This window comes from Danio rerio, chromosome 6 (genome assembly GCF_049306965.1).
Source record: "Danio rerio strain Tuebingen ecotype United States chromosome 6, GRCz12tu, whole genome shotgun sequence".
Lineage (NCBI taxonomy): Eukaryota > Metazoa > Chordata > Actinopteri > Cypriniformes > Danionidae > Danio > Danio rerio.
This window is the reverse complement of record NC_133181.1, coordinates 26,304,476-26,327,500: the sequence shown is the minus strand read 5'-3', so window position 1 is coordinate 26,327,500 and position 23,025 is coordinate 26,304,476. Positions and strand designations below refer to the sequence as shown.

Below are 23,025 nucleotides of genomic sequence, written 5' to 3'. Positions count from 1 at the left end.
TGCCTTTATAATAATTAAGTAAATAATTGTAATTGTTTTACTATCATTCATTCATTCATTCATTCATTCATTTTCTTGTCTGCTTAGTCCCTTTATTAATCCGGGGTCGCCACAGCGGAATAAACCACCAACTTTTCCAGCACATTTTTATGCAGTGGATGCCCTTCCAGTCGCAACCCATCTCTGGGAAATGTTTTACTATCATAATACATACAATTTTATATAATTTTTTAAAAGTATCAAAGAATCATGTAAAAATAAAAATTCTCAATTTTAATGATAATTTTAATGAGCATTTGTGTGATCATTTGATGCTAAAAACTTTATTAATAATGCTGAATATTCAGCTTCGCAACACACTTATACATTACATATTTTACTATTTTTAAATTGTAATTATAATTCACAGTATTTTTACAGTTGCTGAATTATTGATTAAGTAAATATAGTCATAGAGACATAAAGATCATAAACTCTTAAAAAATACTGTATTTCAGTTAGGATTAAGTTAGCATTGTGTTCTAGGGGTAAATAAAGTACAAAGATGTCCCTTTAAAGCCCACATGAATCGAAGACTGTGACCACATTTTTTATGGAATATAACCATTTCTGTTTGTTGTCAAAACTGACAGTAAGGGGGGTGTGGATAAATATGTTAAGCAAGCCCAATAGCTTAATAGATCTTAGATCTTAGATCTGAGAATTTTACTGAAAACATAAGATTTTAATTTTAAATTACAATTGCAAACTATTTTTTTTTTCTCTTAATGACATACACAGATGAATTGTTGACCACAAAACTAGCAGTGTGAGCTGACAAAACTATATGACTAGTTTTAATTTCATTTGTACATTAAAGGTACTGCCCCATTCTGTCTCTTTCCTATGGCTTCATCCCTGCTTTATTAGGGGTTGCCATAGTGTAATGAGCCACCAATTACTCATATGGTTACTGGCAGATTCTCTTTCTACTATAATTCAGTCTTTCCAAGTACAATACTTGGAAACTTTTAAGCCATATAAAAACAGAGAGTATTTTCCTGTTAGCTCATCATATTGCCAGTTTTGTGGTGAACAATTCATCTGTGCATGTCATTAAGAAAAAAATGAAATCTGAAAGTGCACTTCCTGTTTGTTTTCAGTTAAATTATCAGATTACGTGATTTTGAGGTAATGGGTGTGGCTAACATACTTAATCATGTTGGTTTAACTGTGAATTTTGACAACAAATAGAAATTGTGAACAGGAGTCTATTAGGTTGTAATAACTCTTCTAAAACCCCTTTCCTGATGTTTATGAATGAAATGCCTATTTTACTACATCCATTCATCCCGCAGTAGAAAAAGCCACTGTCATTTATTATTCCATTAGAAACTACGTCACAATTCAAAAAAAAAAATTATCACAGCTTCCGGTTCATTGGCACTTAAAGCTTTTTTTTCATTTTCAGGTGTATGATAATAGTGCTCTTGCCAACTCTAAAGCATCGGGTCTGTCTTCAAGCAGCTATGAGCTCAGTCAGTATATGAATGGAGCTGAACAGAGTGAGCTTGAGCTCATTTCTCACACAGGTTTGTCAGAACCACAGTTCAGACACAGTACCTATCTAATCTTACTAACGCGTAACTATTTTTTGATTGGTCATTGGATTCAGAATTTCTGTGGTTGGTCATCTGATTTAGGTGTTGTGCCCGTTGAGGTCGCTCCACTCAAGTTCAGCATCCCTCATGTGGCAGTGAGTTTTGGGCCGGCAGGTCAGCTTGTGTGGGTCAGTCCAGCCCTGGCCTCTGAGGGTGAGCCTGCTCAAGTGGAACTCCACAGCCTGGAGGTTAGAAAAACATGATACAAACTTAAGTTTTAAGGCATAGTATGAGATGTTGGGTTGGATTACAGTTTTTTACAGATGTTAGTACACATTTCTCAATACTTTGGTCACTTTTGCAGGACTCTTCACACAACTGAAGTCCATGTGGGCTAAACTGAGGATCAATTATTATTGTTTTGGCACAAAGTGCATTCAATGGCTACATCTCTCAAATTTCATAAATTCTTTTTTCACTCAGACACAACTGCCAAAAATCTTTGTACGTACAGGACATTTTGCACATGCTTACATACTGTTTTTAAAACTGTTAAACTTATGTTCAAAATAATAACAATGCAAAACTGAAAAAGACAGCAAAATTCGACAGCAAAATTTTATTGAAAAAATTCAAATTATGTAACACATTATAATAAATAATAACTACACACTATGAAACATTTAATAAGCATTAGCATCTGGTGAATTCATTATTTGTTGAGCATTAACTCTACATTAATAAGCATTAATAAGCAGTTTATAACTGCAGCCACAAATGCTGTATTCTTGACTTATAACCACATTTATAATGTGCTTAATAATAGTACTTTCATACTTTGCAATTGGTTGCTTTTTAATTACTAAATGAAGTATTGCATTATTTACAAACCATTTGTATTTAAGAATAGTTGGAGGTTTTTAAGATAATTCAGAATGAGTTAGTAAATGATTAATTAACTATTGAAATCAACATTTATGTATCTTATTATTCAGGCGTATAATAATGGTTACTATGCTTGTTAACAAATGCTTTATTAACAGAACTTTGTGCAGTTTGGAAACCTAATCTAAAGTGAGGACTATTCATGCTTTATAAACCCCTTGACAATTAAAGGCTTGGCATCATATGAACAATACATTGTTGCAATCTTGTCTAAAAAGTATTGCCGAATAACTGGAGTGTCAATATACGACATCAAATTGGATAAAACAACAACAATATAATAATTTAACAATATAATATTGTGCAATGTTTAAACTGTAGTCATTTGATTTTAGATAAGGCTGCAAAGATTTACTTTTTGTTTGATACAGTTTCATTTGTGTATCTTCAAATAATTAGAAATCAATGTTGTTTAAAGTTGTTTATTTTCTTTTTTCCTGTTTAGAATTTAACTGAGCCTTTAATTGTTATTTATAAGGGATTTTAAAGCATAAATAGTCCCCACTTTAGATTAGGTCACAAAACTGGATGAAGTTGAGTTAATAAAGCATTTCTTAACATACAAATTAACCATTACTATATGCCTAAATAATAAGTTATAAATGTATAAATTATTTATAAATTTATAAATAAATTATAAATGTTAGTTTTAATAGTTTATTAATCATTAACTAACTTATTTTGAATGATCTTAAAAAACAACCAACTATGCTTAAATAAATGGTTTGTAAATAATGCTATATTTAATTTAGTAATGAAAAATTCATCATTATCAAGATATCAAAGTACAATTATTTAGCACATTATACATTTGGTTATAAGTCAAGAATACATCATTTGTAGCTGCAGTTTTAAACTGCTTACTAACATTTATTAATGTAAAGTTAATTAATGTTACTCAAATCTAAAAATGCAGTTTAACCAGACAGATTAGCATTACTACTATATCTGTATCAGTGGATGGTGTGTATACAAATTCTTGTATTTTGTAATTAAATAAAATAAATAAAAATAAATAAATGGCATAAAACATTGACAAATTCTGCATCATGTCTGATTAATTTCAGTCACATATATTGCGGTTATAAACAATATATATTGCAATTATAAACAGAGATGTGTACTTGTTTTACACAAGAAAACACTGTGTAATGCTACATGTTAATGCTCTTTTTAGGTCATTGTTTTGTGGGTGACAAAGTGTGTTTGTTGGCTATCAACCTTTGCTAGTGTTCTGGAGCAATGAGTTTATTTGAGAACTGAATAAAATGTTTTGGTAGTTGTAGTGTATTTTTAATGTGAAATGAACTGTTTTGCCAAGCTGAAAGTCGATTAGGAGAATTGTGTGAAGAGTTTTGCAAAACATACCTAAATAATGAGAAATGTGTCCTAGCATCTGTAAAAAACTGAAAATAAGAAGGCTTAAAATCCTAAACTTTGGAGTCTCTCTGATTTTTTTTAGGTTCAATAATTTAACTTTTAATGATAATTAAAATGTTCTAAATGTGATTAGTCCAGTTGCTGTTTACAGTTTTATTCCAACTGCTTACACATTTTCAAAACAGTGTCACCTTTTTTTCAAAACTCTACACACAATTCTCTAAACTGAAGCATTTGCATCAAATGGCAGACACTTTTTTCATAATAGTAAATGTTTGGATAAACCATGTAAATACTGTTGTTTTAAATCTAAATCTCTTTGCTCTTTCATTGGCTTATATCTACATTTCAATAAAATGTTCAACAGTGACAGAACTGCTGAGAGGAGTAACCAGTATATAAACTAGTATATAAACTAAAAATATTTATTAGGCCAAACATTACTAGTGTATACAGTAGCATACAACAAAACCATAAACATACTGGATGTTAAAAAAAAAAAAAAAAAAAAAAAAAACATATGTAAAGTGAAAGTATTCTCCAGAAGACAGTAAAGAACACAATTGTGTGTGGGGGTTTTGGGGGTGGAGAGCATCAATTGCCTGGAAAGGTGTCATGCTGGCATATAGATTTTGAAAAAGTGGATATGGGGTAGATGCAAAACTACAAGGTTTACATAGGTACATAGGTGGCGAACCAGGCTTTTTTTTTTGCACCAGAACAGCCTTTGACCCATTTATAGGGTCTATATACTACAGTAAAGCAGTGATTGTTTAGTGATCTTTTAAGAAATAAGTGTTTCCACATTTAAGCAGTGAGTGTGTGTGTGATCTGGTGAATAAGTGTAACATTTTCATTAGTTGTGTTTGGAAAAAGAAGTCACTTCATGTAAGATTTTTGTGGTTTTGGTAGAGTTGTGTGTAGTGTTTTTAAAAAAGTGTCTTATGCGATTGAAGCTCAGGACTGAGAAATAGCTTCTGGTTCTGGAGATTTGCTGTGCAGTTTTGCAGTTTGAGTAAGAAGTTTTAGAAATTGTGTAATAAGAAAAGAAGAGCTTAACAAAAAAACTGTGTTTAAGCAGTTGGAAAAAACTGTAAAAAAAAAAAAAAAAACCCCATAAATGTCATACTGCTTCTGAAGTTTTTTTTTGTTTTAATTTTAGGTAATTCTCTGTGACACACATGCACAACACGATATGAGAGACTTTCCTGGACCTCTGGCAAGGTATGAAGGTTCAAAATATTATTGTTATTGAAAAAATAAATCAGTAAATAAACTTAGATTCATTTATATGTATTTTATTTAATTAATCATTAACTCCTATAGTGTGCAACAAAGCGTATAAAGTTTCTGTTAGCATGTAATTTGTTAAAAAAAAATTCCCACAATTAATTTACTCATAATCCCATATTTAAATCCCTTAGATGTGTGAGTTTGTGTGTGTTTGTGTGTGTGTTAGAGAGCTACAAGTCATAAAATAAACATGCAGTACTAGCTACAATGCCAACCACACCATTGGAAACCATGGAAACTCACACTGGTTTCTCACACGTTATATTTGACCAAAGTAATATAACAGCAAACAAAAGATTTTTGTTCTGCAAAGATGCTTCTGTTTGTGTTTAAAGTCCATATGAACTGTAAGCTGCGACCACTTTTTTTCCAAATTGTGATTCAGTTATACAGAAATGGATTATTGAATTAAAAAACAGTGGCCATGGCTTGTTTTTTTTCTACTGCGAGCTGAATGGATGCTGTTAAGTAGGCATTTTATTAAGAAAGATTGGAAAATAGTTTTAGAAGAGTTATTACAACCTAACAGACACCGGCTAATCATCATTTCTGTTTGTTGTCAAAACTGACAGTTAAAGGGGAGTGGATAAGTATGTTAACCACACCCAATTCCTAAACATATGTAATCTGACAATTTAAGTAAATAAATAAATAAATAAAAAAACAGGAAGAGGATTTTCAGATTTCACATAAAAAATACAAAGGCAAACATTTTTAATTCTTAATGACATGCAAAGATTATGTGAGCTAACAAAATCATATGGCTATTGATTTCATTTGAACTTGAAGCTCAGTTTATGGAGTTTTTAACTTTTTTTTTATTTTCAGAAGAAAACATTTCATAGTTAGGTTTATTTTCTTGCTAAATAATCCTGCTACATATTCTTATATTTAAATTAATTTGTCCCTGGCTGTCTGTATTTGGTTATAGGGTGTGTTTGTTACTCTGTGTGTAGTAAATCTGTGTGTAGAATCTACTTGACTAAACTGCAGCTGCGTTTTTCTTCTCTTTTGTATAGGGAGGATTTGCATAAAGTGGATGCCATTAACTTTGCCATTCAAATGTCAGAGATGTGTCTAAAGGACGAGAAATTAGAAGACCACACATCTGCTGCCCTCTTGTGGCATTTCCTAATACTGCTGTGCAGACAGAATGGAGTAAGTTTTTTTTTTTTTTTTAACTCATTATTACCCTGATCTAAAGATCATATAACCAGTATTACAATTACTAAAACCCCTTCATAATAATTCTGCTTATTAGAATTACTTACCGACATGTGTTTCACCCTTTACACTGTTAATATGAGTATGTGTTGATATTTGTATAGAGAATTCTGGGTTCAGATGTTGCAGAACTGCTAATGAGGGAGTCCAGTTCTCTGGGGGTGTGGGGGGACACTGCTGAGCCTGCAGATGGAAAAAGTCTCATTGATCTGAGTGAAACACCTACAGTAGAAAAAGAGACCCTCAACTTTTCTGACCTCCTTACTGGATTTCCACCAACTGACAAAGAGGCTGAAGAGCAAAACCTTCAAAAATACACCAAACTATTGCTGTCTGGGAGGAAAAAGGTTGATGTTTTGGAACTAAATAATATAATATAATATAATATAATATAATATAATATAATATAATATAATATAATATAATATAATATAATATTATAGAATATAATATAATATTATAGAATATAATATAAGGGGCGAGGCAGTGGCGCAGTAGGTAGTGCTGTCGCCTCACAGCAAGAAGGTTGCTGGGTCGCTGGTTCAAACCTCGGCTCAGTTGGCGTTTCTGTGTGGAGTTTACATGTTCCCCCGCGTTCGCGTTTGTATCCTCCGGGTGCTCCGGTTTCCCCCACAGTCCAAAGACATGCGGTACAGGTGAACTGGGTTGGCTAAATCGTCCGTAGTGTATCAGTGTGTGTGTGCATGTGTGTGTGTGGATGTTTCCCAGAGATGAGTTGCGGCTGGAAGGGCATCCGCTGCGTAACTTGCTGGATAAGTTGGCGGTTTACTCCACTGTGGCAACCCCAGATTAATAAAGGGACTAAGCCGACAAGAAAATGAATGAATAATATAATATAATATAATATAATATAATATAATATAATATAATATAATATAATATAATATAATATAATATAATATAATATAATATACAGTTGAAGTCAAAACTATTAGCCCTAACTATTAGTTGGTTTAAATATTTCCCAAATTATGTTTAACAGAGCAAGGAAATTTTCACAGTATGTCTGATATTTTTTTCTTCTGGAGAAAACAATAAAAGCATTTTTTAAAAACCATTTTAAGGTAAAAAATATTAGCCCCTTTAAGCTATATATTTTTTCGATAGTCTACAGAACAAGCTGTCATTATACAATAACTTGCCTAATTACCCTAACCTGCATAGTTAATCTAATTAACCTAGTTAAGCCTTTAAATGTCCCTTTAAGCTGTATTGAAGTGTCTTGAAAATATCTATTCAAATATTATTTATTGTCATCATGGCAAAGATAAAAAATCAGTTATTAGAAATAAGTTATTAAAACTATTATGATTAGAAATGTGTTAAAAAACTTCAAAATTGGGAAAAAAACAGGGAGCTATTAATTTAGAGGGGCTAATAATTCTGAAATATACTGAAAATATACTTATTATAACTGTAAATATTTATAATATATAATAGGTGAGAGCAATTCCATGCAATTGTCAACCATGCCTTAAAAACTTACATCTGTCACATCCATAACGGAGCTTTTTCCTCATAATTGCAAAAAAAATAAAATGACTGTTTTTTTTCTTTAATAGTGAACCAACTCTTATCTTTTTGATCAGCATTATTTCTTATTGGGTTGTGTAGTTTAATTCACAGAATTTCAATAAAGAATGTTAAAGTATGTCAGAAAAAAAAAAAAAAAAGGTTTGCAGGTTGATATTTTTCTGATCACATAACTCTGTAATTAGTTCTTTTGAAAAATAAAGACAGATGTTTCAATAAATTGTTGACATACTTTCTCTTTGTATTTATGTTTTATGTTTTTACTGAAAATGTCACATCTATAACGCTGGAATTGCTTGTATATTATAGAAAAAATTATACAATATATACTTATAATATTTTAATTTATTAAATGTAATATATAATATAATTATAATACATAATTTTCTTTCTTTCTTTAATTGTTTATTGTCTTCTTTTTCTGTGAAATGATCTTATTTTCTATTATCTTGACATGTATTCTCTTACTAAAATATAATCTCGGGTTTTGACAATAGATTTCTGCTTATTATATTATTCATTTATTCATTAATTTTCTGTTCGATTTTATTAATCAGAGGTCGCCACAGCGGGATGAACCACCAACTTATCCAGCATACAATCACCTTATATTACATTATATTATATTATATTATATTATATTATATTATATTATATTGCGTTATATTATATTATATTATATTGTATTATATTATATTATATTATATTATATTATATTATATTATATTATATTATATTATATTATATTATATTGCGTTATATTATATTGCGTTATATTATATTATATTATATTATATTATATTATATTATATTATATTATATTATATTATATTATATTATATTATATTATATTATATTATATTATATTATATAGAGAATAACATTGAACAAAAAGCTTGTCACTTAACTTTAAATGTCTCGTCTATTCCCCCAATGCTTCCCTTTCTGCAGGAGGCTCTGGAGTCGGCCATGCAGAGTGGTCAGTGGGGTCATGCCTTATTTTTGGCCAGCAAAATGGACAGCAGGTCTTACAACACAGTGTTGAGCAGGTCAGTAGCGCTGTAAAACAGATATTATACAGCTCTTGCTAGAGACCCATGAATTTCCACAGTAAACACTATAATAACTGCCGTGTCAGTTATGTTTCATCTGAATCTTCTGCTCATGTCATATAACAACATGTACAGTATGTGTCTATAAAAGCCATTTTGCTTTGATTGTTTATGCAGGTATTTTTATCGCAGTAACAAATTTTACACTCTGTAAACACCCTGGTATGAGGTCCCATCAAATATACAGTGAGTGAAGACAGTTGTGGAGCCACGGATATTTTGAGATTATATTTATACATCCTGACAGTTGTGAGTTCTGCTCCTGATATCATTTTCATTCATGAAATAGAAATTGGTAAATGCCTGGAGAGGATTACTGGGTATTGCATCCATTCGGTTAATGGAAGTGACTTGTTAGGCTTTTTTATTAGGCTTGGTTTTGAGTTGATAAGGTAATAGGTTTGTTTGTGTGTTATGAATTTACTCACTGATAGAGCTGTTTACATGTAAATCTTGTATGTGTGCTATGCGTGTATACTGTTAGGCCAAGCTAAATATAGATCCAGGTCATGACATATTGAATGTTTATGTTTTGACAGATTTACAGGCAGTCTGACTCCCAGTGACCCTCTGCAAACTCTATTCCAGCTGCTCTCTGGACGGATTCCAGCTGTATCCATGGTAATACACAACATCTCCTGCTCACGTTCTAATTATCTTCTGACCTGTTTATTTTATTTTATTTTATTTTATTTTCGGCTTAGTCCCTTTGTTAATCTAGGGTTGCCACAGCGAATGAACCACTAGCTTCATTCATTTCTTCATTTCTTTTAGCTTAGTCCTTTATTAATCTGGGGTCGCCACAGCGGAATGAACCACCAACTTATCGAGCATATGTTCTACGCAGTGGCAATCCTTTTAGCTGCAACCCATCACTGGGATAAATCTATACACACTCATTCACACACATACACTATAGACAATTTAGCTTACCCAATTCACCTGTACCGCATGTCTTTGTACTTGTGGGGAAAACTGGAGCACCCGGAGGAAACCCACACAAACATGGGGAGAACATGCAAACTCTGCATGAAGATTAAAACTTATAGGATAAATATATTTATTTTCATTTTAGTTGACAATAATACCTTTGACTAGATGCAAGCTTTAACAAAGGTTTGTGCATTCGAAATAAGCAGCTCAACTCTCAGAACATAGTAAACATAGTAAGTGTATTTATGCACACACACACAGTTTATAATCTAATTTATAATAATCTATCAATTTTACTACATAGAACTCCATATAATAGCCAGAAACTTTTTTTGCACAGGCCTATCTAAAGGGTTAATGGTGCCAACTTATAATCAACAATAAAAATGACACAATTCCACAACTCCAAAGTCTTCATTTTGTTTTTCTTTTCACACAGGGTTATATAGTTTTGGATTTTCCTCCCTTAATAGTAAAAACTTTTATTTATAAACTGCATGATGTGTTTACCTGTGTTGTCTTCGACTAATATTAATATTTGTTTGAGGATCAAACGTGATGTCTATCGGAGGGCGGGTTGACATGCTTGAGGAAGATCCGGACTCCCTGCCACCCTCCGGGGGTTGTCAGTATGGTTATGGATCTGGAATCAGACATGTTAGCCATGTTATCCCGGGCTGCTTTGGCCGTGGGGCTGGAGATGGCTTGTCCCCCAGAACCGCGGACGGACTGCTTAGATGGGTGCTATCTGGGGGTGAAGAAAAATACGAAGCCTTCTAGACCACCCCGTCCCCTTCTTCCTGGAGGTACACGGAGAGCTTACGCAGGCATGGAGGGCTCCTTTTTCTGCCCGGTCCTCGTGCGCTCCCGCTCTCACCTCCCTCTATGATGCAGCGGCCAGGGGATATAAGGCGATTCCCCAGGTGGAGCGTGCTAGCCGCTCCACTCGTGGAGATTCGCCCAAACTCCCTTCCAAGGCGTGCAGGTTATCTGAGTCTCTCATGGCCAGAGCTTACACTGCTGCAGGTCAGACCCCCTCCACTCTGCACGCTACAGTCACCTATCAACGCTACCAAGCTGAGAAACTGGCCGAGATGCTGAAGGGAGGTTCTCCCCCGGGCTTGCTGCATGAGCTCTGCACGGCAACCGATTATGCTCTCATGACCACCAAATCGGCTGCTCATGCCCTGGGGAAGACGATGGCCATATGAGTGGTCCAGAAACGCCACCTTTGGCTGAGCTTGGCTGATATGAGTGACGTTGACAAAGCTCGCTTTCTTAATGCTCTCATATCCCAGACCGGCCTGTTCGGCGACACCGTTTGGGAGTTTACCCAGGAATTCTCCATGGTGAAAGAGCAGTCCAAGGTGATGGGTGAAGTCATCTATCAGCGAGCTCGGAAAACTGCTCCTCCCGCTGCCCCTTCCGCTGTGGCAGCTCCTCGCCGAGGGCATCCACCCGTGGCTTGAACATCTGCTCCGCTTCCGCTGCCCGCTCCACCGCCACGCCGGCAATGCCGATCCTCCCATGGGACTGCGATGCCACCACCCCAGGGCTCCATTAAGTACAGTAAACGGACCCCGAAGCGTTCCTGGGACGGGCCATTCGGAGAAGAGGGGACCTGCTCTTTCCTCGGTGGGGGGCCGAGGATTATTAAATCAGTCCACAACGACTCTAAACTCATCGCTGCCGGCCTCCGGGTCAGCGGCAACCAAATTTCCAAAAGAGCAGTTTCCTCTTTCTCTAATTGCGCAAACCCGAGCACTGCCAGTCTGGGACGCTCCGCCTTCCAGCTCGCAGCGCCGCGACCCCTCGCCTCAGGCCCTCAGAGTGCAGCAGACCAGACTCCTTTCTCTCACTCTGACCTCACCGCGGGATCCATGGAGGAAGGTAAGAGAAATTCTCTTATTTTCAGCTCTTCCTCGGAACGCACTGCTTCCCGGAATGAGCACTCCCATCCCGAGCTGCCCCTCCGCTGGCACGTCAGCGATCGCTCCAATAGTGCCAACAGCGCGCACTCTGCTGGCTTGGTTAGAGCCTCTCAGTGCGTGGCGGTAGCTCATACGGACGGTCAGACTCGGCTATGCGATTCAGTTCGCTACTGCCCTCCCAAGTTCACGGGTGTCCTTTTCATGAGGGTTATCCTCGAGAGCGCCCCTGTCTTGCGAGAGGAGATTGCTGTCCTCCTGGAGAAGGAAGCAATTGAGCAGGTCCCTCCAGCCGAGATGAGGTCCGAGTTTTATAGCCCGTATTTCATCGTGCCCTAAAAGAGCGGGGGGTTAAGCCCAATCCTAAATCTGTACAGACTGAACTGTCATTTATACAAAGTGCCTTTAAGAATGCTCACGCAGAAACGCTTGATTTGGAGCGTCCGTCCACAGGATTGGTTTGCAGCCATAGCCCTGAAGGACACATATTTACCGCCCTTTTCTCCGGTTTGCATTCGAAGGACAAGCATGGCAATACAAAGTCCTCCCCTTCAGGCTCTCTCTGTCTCCGCAGGTTTTCAACGAGCTCGCGAAGAGTGCCCTAGCGCCTCTGCGCCTTGCGGGCATCTGCATACTCAACTATCTTGACGACTGGCTCATTCTAGCCTCGTTTCGCGATCAGCTGTTTATGCACAAAGTGCTTCGGCACCTCGACCAGTTGGGGTTTCAGGTCAACCGAGAGAAGAGCAAACTTTGCCCTGTGCAGAGGATCTCTTATCTCGGGCTGGAGCTGGATTTGGTCGATATGGTTGCGTGCCTCTCCGAGGAGCGCGCCAGGCTAATGCTTTCCTGTGTAAACGAGCTTCACAGGAAGATAGTGGTCCCACTAAAATGTTTTCAGAGGCTCCTGGGGCATATGGCAGCTGCGATTCCGAGGTTTGCTTCATATGAGACCACTTCTGTGTTGGCTTTGTGATCGAGTCCCCAGGCGGGCATGGCGCGCGGGTACCCACCGGGTGCGCATCACTCCACTGTGTCTCCGCACCCTCAGCCCCTGGATGGATCTGGCTTTTCTACGAGCCAGAGTGCCCCTAGGGCTAGTATCCAGGCATGTTGTCATAACAACAGATGCCTCCAGCATGGGCTGGGGGGCCGTGTACAACGAGCATGCATCTGCGGGTTCGTGGTCCAGACCCCGCCTGCATTGGCATTTCAACTGCCTGGAGCTGTTGGCAGTGTATCTGGCTCTCCACCGCTTTTTACCGGTGCTGGAGCAGAAACACATGCTGGTCAGGACGGACAACATGGCGACGGTGGTTTATATCAACTGTATGGGGGGTATACGCTCTCGCCGCATGTCTCAGCTCGCTCGCCGTCTACTCCTTTGGAGTCACACACTGCTGAAATCGCTGCATGCCATCCACATTCCGGGCGAGCTTAACTGTGCAGCCCATGTGCTCTCACGGCAGCTAGTGTCTCAAGGAGAGTGGAGACTCCACCCCTATTTGGTCCAGCTGATATGGGCGCGCTTCGGAGAAGCCCAGACCGATCTGTTTGCTTCCACCGAGAACGCACATTGCCAGCTGTTTTATTCCCTGACTAAGGCCCCCCTCGGCACGGATGCACTGGCTCACAGCTGGCCATCGGGCATGCGCAAATATGCGTTTCCTCCAGTGAGCCTAATCACATAAACTTTGTGCAAAGACAGGGAGGACGAGGAGCAGTTCTTGTTTGTTGCGCCCCTCTGGCCCAAACGGACCTGGGTTTCAGAGCTCACACTCCTCGTGGTGGCCCCTCCTAGGCACATTCCCCTAAGGGAGGACCTCCTCTCTCAGGGACGGGGCACCATCTGGAACCTCCACGTGTGGTCCATAGAATGCGTGCGGAAGACTTTGGTGACTTACCATCCGCGGTACTTAACACAATCACTCAGGCTAGAGCACCCTCTACGAGCCATGCCTACGCCCTGAAGTGGAGTCTATTTTCTGAGTGGTGTGCTTCCCCCGAACTTGCCAGATTAGCATTGTGTTATCCTTCCTTCAGGATAAGCTGGACCGTAGGCTGTCACCCTCCACACTGAAGGTTTACGTGGCTGCGATCTCCGCTCACCATGATTCGGTAGATGGCAACATGCTCGGGAAGCATGATCTAATCATCCGATTCCTCAGAGGCACGCAGCGGTTAAATCTGCCCCCCCCCCCCCATGCCCTCTTGGGATCTCTCTCTAGTCCTAGCGGGTCTGCAGAGAGATCCGTTCGAGCCACTCGAGTCAGTATCTCTCAAAATTCTGTCATTAAAGGGTCACGAAACACCAAAACACATTTTTTGAGCTGTTGACAGTCGTATATGTGTCCCACACTGCTAAAAACACTATTAGGACACCTATATTTCACTAAAAAGTGTAAATTGGTTGTTTTTGCGTTATTTCAAGCAAATTCGTACTTCCTGTTTGAAACGAATTTTTGAAGCTGCGTCATGCTCATGACATAATTGCGTGTATTCCAGCGTGCAGATTGGGCGTCTGTGCCAGAGTGAGTCTTATTACGTCTTACAGTGTGTTGCATTAATGCATGAGTAAGGCTTGGTTCAAACCAATCAGCGCGCTCTATTGTGCAACTTCATTAATATTCATTAGTGTTACCGTGTTTACACCACAGAGACGCCACGTTGTGTTGGCAAAACAAGCGTGAAGTGTTGCTTTTATAGTTTGCTGCCATTAAGTTTCGTTTTCATTTTCTCTCTGTGAGAGCTCATCTGGATCACGTGTGGATTAACAGTGTACACGACGCTCGACAACAATAACTTAAGTGTCTAAGGAGGAACATTGTTTACCTGAGAGCTGTTCTCATCTGCAAACGCTGAAATCCGGATTCGCTTGTAGTCTTCTCTTCATAAAGACGCTGCTCTAGTTGCTGGTGATTGTCCTGTCTCTACAGATTTGGTAAGTGAGCGACCAGTGCTCTTTGTTTATTCAGTTTGTTCGTATCGAACTAAGTAGAGGTGTGAAAACACCCTGCTGAAACGAGGGGGTTTCATGGCCCTCTAAAGACAGCTCTGCTGATCGCATTGGCGTCATTCAAGAGAGTTGGGGATCTGGAGGCATTTCGGTCAGCGAATCGTGCCTTGAATTCAGGCCTGGTTACTCTAACGTTCTCCTGAGACCCCGGCCTGGCTATGTGCCCAAGGTTCCTACCACCCCATTTAGAGATCAGGTGGTGAACCTGCAAGCGGTGCCTTCGGAGGAGGCAGACTCAACCCACTCACTGCTTTGTCCCGTTCGCGCCTTGCGCCTACATGGAACAAACGCAAAATGTAAGATCATGTGAACAGCTTTTTATCTGTTACGGTGGTCGGCAGAAGGGAAGTGCGGTATTAAAACAGAGGTTGGCCCACTGGTTAGTTGATGCCATCGCCCTCGCTTATCTATGCCAGGGCCAGCTGGCGAGCCCTCCTAACGTGAGAGAGCACTCTACAAGAGGTGTCACTTCCTCATGGGCGTTATCATGCGGCGTCTCTCTCACAGATATCTGCAGAGCTGCGGGTTGGGCGACACCTAACACATTCGCGAGGTTCTGTAATCTTCAAGTGGAGCCAGTTTCCTCCCAGTTATTGCGGGGACTGACGCTTTCCCAACGTACTGTCGTATTTCAAAAAATCCATAGTCTATATTAGCTAGGTAAAAGCAAACTTACGACCCCCGATTAAACTTTAAACATTTATTTTCATGTAATGGTAATATGTTGGGCCTAGGGGACGTTGGAAGGTTGCGCTCTTGGTAATGTCAGTGCGCTCACGCTTTGGCTTGGCAAACTACACATCAGGAGCGCAACGGGCTTTGGTTGCTGTGGCACTTTCCATACAGTCTCCCAAAGTCTGTTTATACAGACACACGTAGGAGTTCCCTTATGAAGAAGAACGTCCTGGTTAAGTACGTTACCCACGTTCCCCGAATAGGGAACGGAGACGTGTGTCTCCACAGCCACAACACCTGAGTCTCCAGCTGGGAGCTGAGCGATCGGCTCTTCAGCAGGCAAAATTCTGACGAGCTAACTCACAGAGCCGACTGATATAGCCCTAATTGGCTCATCAGTTTCAGCTGTGGAGCTAGACTCCGCCAATTCAATTGCCATTTCACTGGCCCGTTTTCATATCTTCAGAAGTGATTGGTCATCTAAAGCACTCCCAAAGTCTGTTTATACAGACACACGTCTCAGTTCCCTATTCAGGGAATGTGGGTTACGTACGTAACCTGGAGGTTTTTACACTGTGATAACAGTGTCAAGTGTAATCCAGAGCTTCTGTCATATCTGATTTCCAAATATTTCTTTTATCATCTTTTTTGACCTAAATATTTCTGTATTTCTTTGCAGTCCTGGAGTAGTGAGAAGTGGGGAGACTGGCGACCACACCTGGCTGTTATGCTGTCCAATGAGACAACAGACCCTGTCATACATCACAGGTCCATCATCGCCATGGGCGATACACTAGGTGATGTCCAATCCAGTGTTATGTCACATTTATATCTTAAATTAAATAATTAATGAACAGTTTTTTACTCTAATGTTTTCATCTCAGCCTCCAGGGATATGCTGTTTGCTTCACACATTTGCTACCTCACGGCTCAATGTCCTTTTGGCTGGTACAGAAATAGATCAGAACGTCTGGTTCTTTTGGGTAGTAAGCAAAGGTGAGGGTACAGTGTGAAGGCTGCAATGTCTGAATGGCTAAGTTCCCAAACTCAGATTGCTTTCCCTTTTAATCCTTTGATTGCAGTGTAATGTTTTCCAAGTTCTGTCACAACTCTGCCATTCGCTGTACTGAACTGTTTGAGTACTGCCAGCGGCTTGGAAATGCTGAGTTCGTCATTCCTGCTTTTCAGGTAACATTTCAGGAATCTGAAAAGAGTCATTTATATGTGTTAAAAAAAGAAAATAAATGAATAATAAATAAATAAAAAATAAATAAATAAATAAGAACTAATAACTACAAATGATGTCACCATTTTTATTATTTTGTATTTTATTCCATTTACTTTTTATTTTACATAAATAATTAATATAAAAACTACAAAAGACAACAATTCCAAATGTACAAAAAAAATTATTTTATTTTTTAATTATTATTAGTATTTTTTTTATTCATGACTGTTAAGGACAAAAAAGATTAAAGAAAACAAAAAATGTCACACATACGGAGAACAAAAATGATCTGATGCATATTAAAAGACTCACTGATTGCAGTGCTAACCAATCCTTTAAGTTGTTTCTTAATTATGTGGTAGTCATACACATCATACTTTACTTTTAGCATGAAAAATACTGTCAAAAATATATAATAATAATAATAATAATAAATAAATGTTCATGCATGTCTACTGATTCCCGCTCTTTTCTGAGAAATGTTTTACACAGCTTTTACATTTCAGTTGGTCACTGGTGGTTAAAAGAGTACTGAAAAATCATACTCAAGTAAAAGTACCATTACTTGCCTAAAATGTAGTGCAAGTAGAGTAAAAATATCTGTTATATAAATATTAGCCAGCGTCTATGGACAGTGTTATTTTGATGTCCAATAACGAGGTCAAATGTTATTGATATTTTGTAAATTTTAGGTTGTGTTGGAAAGTGACCACAATCCAACATCGAGCCAACATCTTAAACCAGTGTCATATTAACATCAAATACTGACATTCCTTCCTCCAAAATCCAACATTTTTTTTTTATAATTTTTTTTTGGGTTTTCACCTTTATTTTTGATAGGACAGTTGAGAGAATTGACAGGAAAGCATGGGGAGCAGAGAGAGGGGAAGGATCGGCATAGGACCGCGAGTCAGAATCGAATCCGGGTTGACGCACTAACCACTACACTACTGACACCGACCAAAATCCAACAATTGATAGACGTCATAGTGGTAACGTCCAAACAATGTCAACCTGTAACATCATTAGATGTTGATATTTGATTGGTTTTAGGTTGGACGTTGGACATTGACACCAGCCTGACATTGGGTTCTGATGTAAACCTGATTTTCATTTCTAAACATAGTGCAACGTACCCATAAAGTTAGGTTACAACGTCAGTCTGATGACATGTTGACGTCTTGTACCTGCTGGGTGTTTAAGGTCATTTCGGTCATCATACAGTTAACATCCGTCATCTTCTTGTCAGTGACATGCATCTAAACAGTCTCTGGGTCAATGCTTGTAAAGATTTCGGACATCGCTTTTAATTCTTTCAAACAGTTTGCTGCAATTATGAATCGCCCATGTCTTGAGGTAGTTCATTGTGAGGCAAATTACCTTAGCTGCATCCCAAATCGCATACTTATGCACTATTTTACGCCATTTTGTAGTATAAATAGTGTAAGTAGTGTGTTTACACTGAAAACTCTAAAAATAATAAGTGCACTTTATTTACCCGGATGATGCACTCATTCACCAGTAAAGTGAAGTGTGTAATGATGGACACTTCACGCACTGAACAACCGCAGGTTTGCTCACGTAGCGGAAGGGGCGGAGCACATGTTGGATAACTTTATTTATTTTGAGACCGATTGAGAATGCGTTTATACTCACGGCAGGTGTTATTTGATAATTTGGTCGTTTATTTCACTGATTTGGCAACCGTCAAACGTCATCAGTTTAACGGTTTGAATTTCCGCTTAGTACAAAAACATTAGTGTGCCATTTGGGATGACACTACATACATATACTATCCTGTTGAGTTGAGTGTGTAAGTGCATAAGTACATAGTGCATGAGTGCATAGTGTATAGTGTGCCATTTGGGACGCAGCTCTTCTATGTGTAATTTGATTAAACAGGAATCACAGGACTGATTTTTCTAATCCCCATAAAAAAAATAAAATAATAATAATAATAACAATAAGTTAAGTTTTGACTGCAGGTTGAAGGAAAGTAGTGGAGTAAAAGTACAGATACAGCACTAAAAATGTACTTGAATGAGAGTAAAAGTACACATTCTTAAAACTACATAGTAAAGAACAATTCGGAGAAAAACTACTCAATTACGGTAATTCAATTCAATTCACCTATATTTGTATAGTGCTTTTACAATGTAGATTGTGTCAAAGCAGCTTCACATAAAATATCATAGTACATTGGAACAGGGTAGTTCAGTTTTTAGTGTTTAAGTTCAGTTCAGTTTAGCTTCAGTGTGGTTTAATAATCACTACTGAGAGTCCAAACACTGAAGAGCAAATCCATCGATGCATAGCTCTGCTGATCCCAAACCATGCAAACTAGTGGCGACAGAGGCGAGAAAAAAACGAATTGGCGAAAGTAAAGAAAAAAACCTTGAGAGAAACCAGACTCAGTAACCTAAGTATTTGTAATTAGTTACTTTACACCACTGTTGGTCACACATAAGAATGTATAAAGAGTTTTAGTGTAAATATGGCAAAATAATAATAAAGGATAGCTTTTATTCCATAATGTTCTCAAAGGTTTTGACCGTACAGTTAATTTGTTTGTGAAAAGTAATCAGAATAATGAATTCTGATTCTGGGAATGGATTATGAGTATATTCATGGATTTTTTTTTTCCTTCAAGAAATAAAATAATTAAACGACAACAACAACAATCTAAATGCAGTATTTTCTTAATTAGTGGAAAAGAACAAATTTGCTAATGAAAAATGGGTGTTGCATATCAGAATGGTGTCACATTGTCTCTTTGGTGTAAATATGCAATTGCCATAGAGAGTAGGCATAAAAATAACAGTAGGTTATAGTATGTGAGTTGTGTGTCTAAGTTGACATTAATCATGAAACGGTAGATTTTTTTTTTTTCAGATACACATATAAAGGTCACTTTATTATTCCATCAGGGCTTAAGAAAGGATTGTGTGTTAAATCACATGTTTGGATTGCATTCCTGCTATACAGAACAAGGATTCTCCTGGTTTTTATATTGACCTCAATATACCAATATAAAGCATATGCATTATTCATTTTTAAACATTATTTTTTCTAAAATATATAATCTCGCTTGCAATGGTCTAAATCAGATATGCCCAAACCAGGGCCCGTGGCTCAGAATTAAAAAAAAACAAATTAAATGTTTCAATTAAATGAATTTGAGCTTTTTAAATGCACATACTGTCTACCGATAGATAGAGCACAATGCAGAGATATCATTGAGCAAATAGAGACAAAAGCTGATTCTGCTTGACTAGTGTATTCAGCATTGAACTCCACTGTGCTATTTAAAAAAATGTGATTTTATTTTTGTTGTAATAAAAAAACATTAAAAGTACAGTTTTCTTTGTAAAAAAAAAATATATATATATACTGTATATACTGCATTAGTTTATCCAATTTAAAGTAATATTTTCTATTTATTTTTAAATATTCTGAAATAAATTAGCTACAGCAACTTTAATGTAAAATAGTTTTGTATCTTTACCTTTGGTCCATAGCTCTCATTGCTAATTGGTTTTTGGCCCTACATATGAGTCTGGGCACCCCTGGTCTAGATAATATGTTCAACAAGATATTTTGAATCACTTAATGTAATAGCATTTAGTGTACTATTTTACTTTTTTTATATAGATGTTTAACACACCTGAAGTGATCTGTTATGCTGTATGAATGTTCAGAAACATTGAACATTCTTATACATATAACGTCCATGTATATAAAATCAATTTTGGGAATTGAATATGATGCAGACTCCAAATGATGGACAATACTTTCCAATGGCATGCATGCTTCTTGATTTTTAAACATTGTATGTAATTTTCTATAACTGTTCCACATTGTTACTGCGCTCAGCATACTGTATATAAGTACACCCCCCCCACAAATCTATCTTTTAAATTGATATTTTTAATAGAAAGCTATACAATATTATGTCTGCGCATATACATTAGATTAGTCAGTACTGAAGCCAAATCTGGAGCTTATCTAACAAAATAACTTGCGATAATGGTCTAAAAACTAGTACACCCCAATGCATATGTTGTAGAAAAATGTTACATCCAAGTTTAAAAATGAGAAAAAATCAAAAGCAAAAAAAAATTTAAATTAAGTAGAAATTTTGTAGGTTGTAACTTTTTTTTTTTTTGCTTTAATTTAATTATATTATTTTTCAATTTCTAAATATTTTTACGACAATATTGTTTTACTAAATATTTAATAATGCTGTTTTGTTTAAATGCACCAAAATATATTACCTATATTCACCGAGAAATTAGTAAAAATTTTCAAAATAGGGTGTACTCAATTATGCTGAGCACTGTATGTTGTTGAGACTGTACTTATGTCTGTTATCTATTGCATATTTATTCATCTGTTGTTTTCCATGTAGGTGTATAAATTCCTGTATGCATGCCGGCTGCTGGACTGTGGGCTCGTTTCTCAGGCCTTCCACTACTGTGAAGTGGTGGGGAAAGCTCTGCTTAGAATAGACCAACCCCATGTGGTGCTATTGGGAGAGCTTATAAAAGTAACGCCCCTCTGTGCATACTACACTGACACTGATCCTGCAGTTTTGTTCTGTTTGTGCATGCATTGCACATGTAATGCCACTTCCAGCATGGTCAGTCTGTCTGTTTTGTTTGCTACAACAGTTGGTGGATAGACTGAAGTTCTCCGAAGCACAGCTCAATGACACGGGTGACGGTCAGCTTTTCCTGGACCCCGATTGGTTGGTGCAGATCCGCTGCAGACACCAGACCCTGCTGGTAATAAGTTTGCGCAGCATATATATGTTAGCTGTTAGTCCAATTTAAGATTAGCAGGACTGTTTATAGGAAGAATGAATGCCATCCATATGTAACTCTATGTACAGTCCACACTATCAATTTACTTTTGCATACCCCAAAGTGCTCAATCATCATAAGGTCCTGTTTAGATCTTGGGTGTCGGGTGAAACGGTCAGAAGTGATCAGCAAAGACAGATTTACACTTCAGTTTAACGTGTCTCTAGTGACCACTTGTTACTGGAGTTAAAGAGAGCATGAATATGTGTATGTTTATAACTTTGTACATATATATTTTTACAAAACATTTTTCATGTTAAAGTTGTTAATCTTTTACTTTTATTTGTTTCTATCAATACAGTTATTATGACATATATTCTAATGATTACAGTATAAATCCCACTAAGTGATCAGAATCCCATGCAGAGGGATCTTGTATCAGCCTGAATGGGGTTTATTTTGCAATGGCTAACTGTGTGCACACTTTTCAGATTATTACAGAGCAACTTTCTAAAGATCTGAATAAAACATATTGCTTTGGGTTGAAACATTTTCTTAGCTTACTTAATGCAAAGCTTTCACAAAGATGTCAATTTCAAACGAGAAACAGGTTAGTCTAATAACTTATGACCCAGATAAAGTTGATTTTATTAATTTTTTTTGCTATTACTCAATATTACATTTAAATTTTGAGTTTGAATGATTAGGAAATAACAGTTATCGAAATAAAATAATTATTGCATCATATCACATCCCCTTATTAGCAGGCTGTAATTGTTTCTTCGCAAATTTTACATGGAAATTTGTAAAAATATGGAACATTACATTTTTGTGCTTGAATTATTGAATTGTATTAGAATTATTTGCATTTTTAAAGGTGTGAAAGATAGCTTGAGCTGTTGTTTCGTAACTTACTATAAATGTTTTATAATTGTTTAATAACTGCTCCTTTTATGCTTTGATCCTAAAGGCTGATTTATACTTCTGTGTCAAGCGCACGCGTATGCTATGGCGTATGGTCGCATAGCCCTCGCCGTGGCTGTCGGCGATGCTAATACACACCTCTCAAAAAATGTAACTGCACATCGCAACAACACGTAGCGCAAGCTCTGTGATTGGTTGGCTCGGTAGCGCTGATAATTTTGAGCCAGATGCAGCGAGTGTTACAAGCGTGGAGTCCTGTGAAGGAGCTCTGGATGTTTTAGGTTTACTTTATGATTAAAGTTGTTGCATGTCCACTGATTCCAGCCTCAAAATAAGCAAGTTTAAGCCACTTGTATATAAAAGCAGCATTCAGAAAAAATAAAACACCAGCAAAGAAACTCGACACAGAGGAACTTAAACATCAACTACCA

The 23,025-nt window shown here is 37.4% G+C and overlaps 1 protein-coding gene across 4 annotated transcripts in view; it reads left to right on the top strand.

The window, feature by feature from the left end:
- Nucleotides 1-23,025, top strand: part of sec16b (SEC16 homolog B, endoplasmic reticulum export factor) — a 36,855-nt gene that overhangs the window by 4,741 nt on the left and 9,089 nt on the right. For all 4 annotated transcript variants that reach the window (XM_068218313.2, XM_073954081.1, XM_073954080.1 and 1 more), the window contains 12 exons: nt 1,451-1,571; nt 1,683-1,828; nt 5,068-5,129; nt 6,218-6,356; nt 6,527-6,769; nt 8,928-9,025; nt 9,628-9,709; nt 16,320-16,437; nt 16,525-16,636; nt 16,723-16,828; nt 21,277-21,414; nt 21,539-21,652. In XM_068218313.2, the coding sequence (XP_068074414.1) occupies nt 1,451-1,571; nt 1,683-1,828; nt 5,068-5,129; nt 6,218-6,356; nt 6,527-6,769; nt 8,928-9,025; nt 9,628-9,709; nt 16,320-16,437; nt 16,525-16,636; nt 16,723-16,828; nt 21,277-21,414; nt 21,539-21,652 (1,479 nt within the window). The remainder of the gene's footprint in view (nt 1-1,450; nt 1,572-1,682; nt 1,829-5,067; nt 5,130-6,217; nt 6,357-6,526; nt 6,770-8,927; nt 9,026-9,627; nt 9,710-16,319; nt 16,438-16,524; nt 16,637-16,722; nt 16,829-21,276; nt 21,415-21,538; nt 21,653-23,025) is intronic.